The 8,927-nt window shown below is 60.8% G+C and overlaps 1 protein-coding gene across 1 annotated transcript in view; it reads left to right on the top strand.

The window, feature by feature from the left end:
• Positions 1-2,508: 2,508 nt before the first annotated feature.
• Positions 2,509-8,927, top strand: part of SDK2 (sidekick cell adhesion molecule 2) — a gene marked incomplete at its 5' end in the record, with an annotated part of 246,394 nt that continues 239,975 nt past the window's right edge. Inside the window, one exon of the mRNA XM_080825738.1 lies at positions 2,509-2,572. Coding sequence (XP_080681864.1) covers positions 2,509-2,572 — 64 coding nt within the window. The remainder of the gene's footprint in view (positions 2,573-8,927) is intronic.

Here is an 8,927-nt window from a genome sequence, read left to right as displayed (position 1 = left end):
AGTGCGAAATGTTTGAATCAGGCGCTTGGAAGGGCTGTAAGGAAGCCAGGCTAGCTTCTCAGCCCTTTTCACAGAACGCCCACAGTTCTTTTTCCAAGGCAGGTGAAATGAGAGTATAAAAACGATGAAATGTTTGCAGGGGCTGTGTCCACACGGGGCTGCCCTCTGGGGTGGTGCAGGCCCTAAGGAAGGGGAGGCATCGGTGAGGCACCTGGATAGGTGAGACACTAGGGAGAGAGGAGGAAAGTGGCCTGGGAGAAGGTGGACGGTCTCAAGGGCTCCTTGCTCCCCAGCAGAAACCCCAAGCAGGCAGGACAAGGTTGTCCATGTGGCTCAGCAGGGTCCAGGCCAAGGAACACCATCTTTTCTTGGGTGCCCATGAAAATGTTGTCATTTCTTTTAAAATCAGAAGACATAAATGAAATTTTAGGTTAAGAAAATGTTTTAATATGTAACATTAATATGTTTGTCTTTGTGCCAACAGTCTTAAAGTATTATTTTTACATATATATATATATATATATATATATATATATATATATTTTTTTTTTTTTTAATGGAGAAAGGAGTCCACCGAGGCAAAGCTGTGTACTGCCCAGGAAACCTTAACTGGGTCCTGCAAACACTTACCGGCTTCTTCCATGGTGGGTGCTGATCCCTGCCTGCTCACTCTTCCCGGCCACAAGGGAGGAAACCTCCCACCCCTCTTCTCCGGGGCTCCCGCACCAATTTTCCGTTCTTCTACCCTTAGCAAACAGAGCTCAAAAGAAAAAAAAGAAGAAGGAACAAAGAATGCAAACGCCTTGGCACCAACTTCACTTTCTCAGCCATCTGTAAGTCCCAGGCCTCTCTTTTGTCTTGCTCTCAGCCCTGAGCGTTTCCAGACTCTCGAAAGCCTGACCTGGGAGGGGAAACTGGAATCAAGCAGTTGACCGACCCCCTCTCCCCAACACACCCGCCACCCGTATCACGGGAAGGGCTGTGGGAGAGACTGGGACTCAGATGAGGCCTGCGGGAGAGGAGGGGTGCGGGGCCGGGGCTGGAAGGAAAGGCTGGCCCAGAGGGCGGAGGGGCCCGGTGCGCATCTCTCCCCCGCGCGGCCCGGGGTTGGCACTGCCGCCCTCCTGCGGGTCCGGTGGCCGCGCTGACCGACCCTGCCTCTGCGGGGCTCGCTCCCGGGCCTGGCTCGGGGCCGCCGCTGCTGCCGCCGCCCCCCCCCGCCCCCCCGCCTCCCCGCGCGCAGGCTGTCTCCAGTCGCGGCCACGGGGTAGCGCTCGGCCCCCCTCTCCGCGTCTCCGCCTCCGCCGCGCTCGTCCCCGGCTCACGCGGCCCCCGCAGCTCCGGCTCGGCGCAGGCAGGAGCGGCTCTCCGGACGCCGAGCCCGGGAAGCGGAGGGCGGCGGGCTCGGCGAGCGGCGGCAGCGGCGGCTCTCGGAGGCGGGCGGCGGCGGCGGCGCGGCCCAGGCGGCGGGGCGGGCGCGGCGGCCGCTGCTCCTCGGGCCCGGGCGGCCGGCGAGCGCCGGGCGTCCGAGGAGGCGCCGCGCACCCGGAGCCGGGGCTGCCCGCCGGGCTCTCCGCGCGTCTCGCCGAAGAGCTCCGGCCGGGGCGCGGCGGAGGGCAGCGCCGCCGGGCTCCATCGTCGGCCGGCAGGAGGCTCCGTGCCCGGGCGCCGGCGACAGCCCGGGCCGCCCAGCCCAGCAGTCGTCCCCGCCGCCTCGCAACCGGCACGGACATGGGCGCGCAGGGCTGCGCGCCGGGCCGCGGGACCCGCAAAGTTTGCTAGCCCGCTGGGCGCGGAGCCGAGGGCGCGCCCGGGCCCGGCGCCGCCGGGAGGGACAGAGCGTCCCCGGATCGGGCGCCGGGGCGGTGGAGCCGAGAGGGGCGGCTCGGCCCCGCCAGATGCCGCCTGCAAAGTTAGAGAGAAGAAAACTTCAGCTCCGGGGAGATTCGGACCGCTATGCTAGCCGCGCCCCCCGAAGCCCGCGCCCCTGAAAGAAGCCCCGCGTCCGCGTCGGCCGCCGCGCTCGCTTCCCGCCCGGCCCCGGGCCCCCGACGCCGGGATCGGCGGTGACTGCGTCCGCCCGGAGAACCCAACCAGGGGGCGGGGAGGGGGCGGGGGGCGGGCAACGTGGCCACGGGAGGAAGTTTCCTGAAGTTGCCGGTTTATTCCGGAGCGCGGCCCGCGACCCGGCCGGTTCGCGGAGGCCGCCCCGCCTCGGAGAAGTCGGAGTTGGGGTGCTCGGGGAGGGAGGAGCCCCGAATCCGAGAGCGGGCTTTTCCTCTTTCTCTTCGCTCGCCCCTCGCCTTCCGGGCGCGCCGCCGGGATCGGACTTGGACCGCTGACGAGAAGGAAGGGTTGGGGTCGCTGGCGTCGCCCCTCCCGGGCATATACCGGCCCCGGCCCGAGCCGCGTGGACAGTCTCCCGGGACGAAGCCGCGGGGTTCCAGGACCACCCCCCCCCCCGGATTATAAAACAGTGCGAAGCACCACCCCCCAAAGCTGGTCACCATGTGGGGGCTGCTGATATGGACGCTGCTGGCCCTGCACCAGATCCGTGCGACCGGAGCCCAAGGTACGGAGGGCCACCCCCATGGGGGGCTGGGGAGGGGGCTGCGGGGGGGCACTCTGGCCACACGGTGCCCTCCTGGACACGGGGCTTAGCCCGGGCAGAGCCCTCTCCAGGGAGTTTCAAGACACCCCACCTTCAGTTTGGGGGCTCTCTTTCGGGGGTGGGGCCGTCTTTCTGAGACTTGTGGCTTCCCGAAGAGGGAAGGCGGGGGTCCGTGGAAGGCGGCGGCGTCCGGGGTGAGGTGAGGGGTAGCGACCCCCTCCCGCCGTGGGTGCCCTCGGGCCGGCGTGGGAGGGCGCGCCGTTCGGTGCCGGGCTCAGCGCCCGCCTCCCCGAGCTCCTCAGCCCGGGCTCCGAGTCCCCGCTCCCCGCCTGGGGTCCGCGGGAAGAGCCAGGCCCTGCCGGGCAGGCGCGGGCCGCCCGGGGCCGAGGGAGTGGGGCGGGAGGACGGCGGGCAGGAGCCCGAGTCGGGCGCGGGGAGCCGGGCTGGTCGCCCCGGGAGGGCAGTTGCCGGGCCTGGCCGCCTGGCCGCCGCCGGGGCTGGGGGTGCTCGGCGGAGAGGGGCCTCGAGCCCGTGTCGCGCGTGCAACCGCGGACCCAGCGCGGGGTGGTGCGCGGGGAGGGTTTGAGGCGTCTCCCCTCCCGCCCCCAGACACACGCAGCATCCTGCCTTTGCCTCCCCCTCCACCGGCCGCTCCTGTCTCTGACCTGTAGCTGCCTGGAGCAGCCTCGCGGTGGAGAAGGGCTTCTTTGGGGCGGGGGGTGGGAGCGTTAGGAGGGAAGGGGAGGCGTGATCCGCGCTGCGCCCCTCCAGAGGGCGGATGCTCAGACATCCCCCCCACCCCCAGTCCTCCCGCAGGTCCCGGCGGGGGAGGGCGGCTGCACCGGCGCTTCCTTGCCTTTGGGGTTCGCAGATCCAGACAGTGGTGCCAGCGGTGTCCGAGCGGCGCCTGCTGGGGGCGGAGGGAGACGAAACCTGGACCAAGCTTCAGGACTGGAGGGGCTTGGCCTCCCCCTTCCAGGCTCGGGAGCATGCCTGGACCCACCGGGGGCGCGGGAATGCGGAGGCTCTATCTCGAACCCGCCCCACCCCAGCTCTGGGGTCTCCGATCGGCGGCGGGGGTGAAGGGACCCCACTGCGCCCAGCGTCAGGCAGTCCAGAGAGCCAAGATCAAAGAGATGAGAATATCAGCTCTCACTCAGAGGGTTGAGGGGAGGATTTTACAACATAATTTACGTTAAAGCACTTAGAAATTTTGTAAGGGGCCCTGTAAATGTAAGGTAATAAAAGTTATTATTAGTTTTATGATCATCATAAAATCTTCCAGCAGACGTGGACCTTAGAGGTTGGCCTACTCTAGAAACCATTTAACAGATAGGTAAACTGAGGTCCAGAGGCATTAGATGACTTGCCCAAGGCGACTGGCTGATCTGGGGGCAGAGTCAGGGACCAGGTGAGTTCTGGGCCCTTGTCTCTCTTGGTACCGGTACCATTCACAGCTGCAGTGGGTTTGCTAGGGGCCTGGCCCTTCTTCTAAGGGTCCTGAGAGGACCTGGAGGCCACAGAATAGGATGGGGGTATAGCCTGCCCCCGAGTCATCTCACAGATTTGCTCTGAGATGCCCCCGGGGCTGCTAGCTGAAAGCCAGGGGACAGGGAGGGCTCCGCGGGTGTCAGCCCATCTGGAGGCATCTGGCTTAATTACTCTACAGACTCTGGCAAAGGCATGATTTCCCAGGGCAGGTGGCTCACTAGTTCTTGCCTGTGCAGGCCCAGGCCCATAAAGAGTCTGGGGCACGGGAAGGTCCTTCCTGGGTCATCAAGCCTCTGTCATGTACCAGCCAATACTGTCCCGTCCACTTGAGGCCAAGACTGAGCAGTCCAGTGGAAGTTAAGGTCCGGCCACCTCCTGTCTCTGTCCTCCTGCTGGAGGGGCTCACCCTGTCATCATCGATGAAGCTCTCTGATTGATTCCCTCCCTCTCTGCTTCTCTTGTTTGCTGCCTTTCTGAATGAGGCTGCCCCCATCCCCTGCTGCTCCATTTGTGTTCTCTGGCTCCGTCCGACAGAGTGTTTTCCAGCGGCCGTGGGTACCCTGGGTTTGTCTCCTGGCGGCAGACCATGCAGGGGATTGTGGGAACTCGGTCTCACCCGAACTTGAGGGCAGTGCTGATTGCACGTAGGGGGTTGGGGGAGGGGGCAGGGACAGGCCGCAGAGGTTCGGGGGTCCTTTCCTGTCTGCTTTGGGGTTAGAGGATGGAGTTTCTCCTTGGCGTCTGAGTTTGCAGCCTTGCCCTTGGTCCTCTGGGATAGTTGAAGCCACTGGCACTGTTTGTCCCTTCTGAGCCCGTGAGCCACATTCTCCAGTCATGACATAGAGTGAGGGACAAGGTGGCCTTCCTCCCCACAACAGACCTCACCTTGGCCTCCGCTGGATTTGGGCTAGACTTTGGCTAGTGTTTTCAGCTGCTGGACCCAGGCAACGCCACCTGTGTATATGGAAAGCCACCGTTTAACCATGTCCCTGGAAATTCACATGCACTTCTGGAACTAAGCGCAGTGATGCTATAGCAAAGGGGATTGCCGGTCTTTGGTGGAGACTTAGCAAGTGCCTGGCACTTAGAAGGTACTTCATAAAGTGTAATTGTTTTTACCATGACGATGATGATTATTCTTACACCATAAGCCGGAGGACCGTGAGGACTAGCTCTGGCCACCCACCAGAAAGGCCTCGAGTACCTTTTCCTCACCCAAGACGCTTCTTTTACCTCCTACTTCTTCCGAGGCTGTGTCGCTCTGTCTGCCGTGGCCCTCCGGTGGTGTCGGGCTCCCCTCCCAGGTGCTCCGCCTGGAAATGTCTGGGTGAGCCTGGATGGCTGCATTTTGGCCTGCTTCTCAAAAGACTCTTCGGGTGCCACGAAAATTAATTGCTGGTGGACATCCCGAGGAGGCCCACGGGCTGGAAGGAGGGCAGTAGCAGCCCAGCCAGCTGGTCCAGAAGGTTCTTTCGAGAGAATGATGCCTGGGGGTGGGGAGGGACAGAAGGGAGTGTGAGTGGAGTGGAACAGGTAGTGTGGAAAAGCCCAGCCTCGGAGGCTCCTGAAGGCTCCAAAGGGAGAAAGTTTAGTGCTGGGAGCTAATCACAATAAAAGCCAAACAGCACGCGAGGGAGCGGGATGAAAGTTTAATTACATGGTGTGGCTAAGCTGTAATTATTAATTACTGACAGCAAAAAATAACTTATTGATCAGGGCCTCTTGCTAATTACCACAAGGCCGAGTGTCGTTCTTGCCTGGGGCACAGCTGGTACGCGTCAAAGCCCCACGCAAGATGGGGCTGGGGGCGTCACTGCTCCCTTCTGTGGCTCTCTGCCCTGCACCCCTCTCTTCCTCACCCCATGCACCCCTTAGCTTCAGCTGGGGAGTCTGGAACATTCCGGCTGTGGCCAGATGGGTGACACAGTTTGGTGTTTCTCCTGGCTGCAGGATACAGCCCCTGCGTGGGAAGAGAAAACTCGGGACCCCTACCCAGAGGCCGAATCACGCTGGCAGCCGGACACCTGCCTCAGAAACCCTCCTTCTCATGCATTTGTTCGGCAAATGGTTATCGACCGCTCTCTCCCTTATGTCCTCTACTGGAAGGCCAAAGTAGGGGCCAGGAACCTTGTTTCATCAGGGAAGGGCGGCTGGGAAAGAGGCCAAATCCTTTACAGCAGTTCTCTGTTTAAACAGTGCCTGAACGGCCGACTTTAAAATGATGTGTTAAACTGCATATTGGTATGCATTTGACTTTGTATCACAGGACGCAGTTGGGCTGTAAGTTAAACAGTAAGGGAATGAACTTGTTCTTTGTCCTGAGGACTAGAACGAATCCATGCATCGGACTTGAAATAAACACGAGAAGCCATCTGGTGTTGTCCTCTGCCCATGAACCTGGGACAAGTGGCCATCTAGTGTCTGCTTGTATACCCCTGGTGATGGAGGACTCACTACCTTACAAAAGAACCTGGTTTTTCGTGTCCCTGTGGCCGATTATCCTGGGATTTGGCTGTGGTTGAAGAAGTCCTCTGATTGGCTGGGACACCTCTTCCCGAATCCTTCTGACTCCCTGCCCCTTGGGGAGTCGGGAGCCTGAGCTGGAATTGATGTTGGGTGTTACGGTGCTGCCTGGGGGATTTCCACCCCGGCTCCCCTTGGAGCACACTGTCACAGAGGGCCCTCACGCTGCCTAAAACGGTGGGAATTAGTCATCATAATTCAGGGCCTTGGGATGCCAATAGCAACAAATGGGCCAGGAGCGACTGCCGGCAGCAGCCCCACTGCCTGTAATGGAAAAGAAAACAAGCCGGTTGCTGAGGTATCCCAGTTCTTCCTCGTGGCTGCCCCCCTCTGCTGTCCACACACTGGGCAGAAGGCAGGGCCAGTGTCCAGCAAGGGGCCATCTGGGGCTGCTCAGGGTCCTGGGGCAGGGGAGGGCGAGGAGGGGCCTGCCCAGCTGGTCTCATGAGACTCCCCAGCCAGGTGTCTGGTCCAGAAAGCCACTCTCTGAGCCCTATGGGGGGCCCCCTCTCCTGCAGGTACCCAAAGGGGAGGCCCTGCCTCCACCACTGGGTGACCCAGAGCCAAGACTCTTCTCGTCTATGGAATGTGGAGGTGGTTAAAAATCACTCTATCTACTGTGTAAGATGGTTTAGTTTTTGGATGTTAAATGAGATAATCCTAATCGCTTTCGACTGCTCTCAGTAACTGCTAAGTGCTGACGATGCGCTGGCCACAAGGCTGGGAGGATGTCCTGACCCACGCCTCCCAGCCCCCTGCTCCCCTCCAACATCTCACCCGCTCTGCCCACTGCGCTGACCACTTCCCTGTTCCCAGAACTGCCCGGTCGCTCTCTGGCCTCCCGCCTGGCTCCCGAAGGTCCTGCCATCCCTGCGGCCACGCCCGCTCCTCCCTCATATCTGCAAGGCCCCGTCCTTGTTTCCTTGAGGACTTACCCCTCATGTCCCTAATCTGTCCCTAAGCCCGTGAAAACATGGCATCTCCAAGCGCGAACGCCCCCCCCCCTTTATCTTCTCCGTGGCACTCAGCCTCACTGGACGCACGTATTGACTTGTTTATGTGTTTACCGTTGGTCCCTCTCATGGGGGCAGGGCCTTTATTTCATTCACTGCTGTACCCCCCGTTGCTAGGGTAGCGCCTAATACGGAGAAGGAGCTCAAGGAATGGGCAAGAGGGAGTGAAGAATCAGTGAATGAACATGTAGCGAAGGGATTGAGTGAGCCCTTTGTCTTCCAGCCTCTCCCTGCCCCTCCGGCTTCCTCTCGGACCAGTTACCCACTCCGATGGGCTCCTCTGTACGTCCCATAAGCCCCGTGCCATGGAGCCCTCGTGCTGAGCCAAGCACCCCGAGGACGGGAGCGCTGTCCCGCAGCGACTGCAGCCCAGACTTACTTAGGATGGGTCGCCTTGTCCTTGACCCCAGAGCCCACCTGCCCAGACTCACCTTCACTCCCCTGCTTCTCTTCCTTCCCCTGCCGCCCCCCGGCCCCTCCCCAGGGGAACCTAGAGATGTTTGGTGAGTCTCCTTAAGGTCACTTGGGACATTCATGACGAGATGCCAGTGACGAAGCCACGGAAGAGTCTTTTAAACTGAATGGGGTGGGGAAGAGGCAATTAAAGTTTGATGCCATGCAGGAAGCTATTAGCGACCCAGAGCAGTGATGAAATTTTGATGATATGATAATCCTAAGGGGAGGAAATATTACTTGCCATCGTGTGGCCCATTGAGGGAATTCAGCTTCTGGGGCAGGCACGAGTGATACTCAAGGGCCTGCTGGAGCTGGGACCCAGGACCCTGGAACCCCACCCCCCATCCTAGCCCTGCTCCCAGGACACCTGGTCCTGTAAAGATGCCGGTGGGGGAGGCACTTGGGTGGCCGAGCATCTGAGCAATGGTCAGAGATCTGGCTGGACCCCTGGACATTGAGGTTGCCACCCCCAACATGGGAGTCAGTCATGAATCTGCTACAGATGTTCCACTGCCCGCTTTGGGCCACAAGAGCCAATCCAGAATGTGCTGTCAGAGGGCCCCAGCCGGACAGCCCCAAGGAGCCTGAAACGTGGGTGACTCCGTGGATGTAAATCCTGCTGGTCATTTACGGCCCGGTGACCTTGGGTGAGTTAGTTACATAGCCTGTCTGTGCCTTATTTGCTTCATCTGCAGAGTGGGGAGACCAAGAGGCCTTACCTCGTGGGGTCGCGACGGGGTTTCATGGGATCTGCTGAGCGCTCAGCATTCAGTGTATAGTGAACACTGAGGAAATGCTTGTCATTGTCGTTATTCTCATCGTCTTGGCTTTGG

The sequence above is a fragment of the Martes martes genome (assembly GCF_963455335.1).
Source record: "Martes martes genome assembly, chromosome: 16".
NCBI classification, from domain to species: domain Eukaryota; kingdom Metazoa; phylum Chordata; class Mammalia; order Carnivora; family Mustelidae; genus Martes; species Martes martes.
Note: the sequence above shows the minus strand (reverse complement) of the source record. Positions and strands in the feature narration are given on the sequence as shown.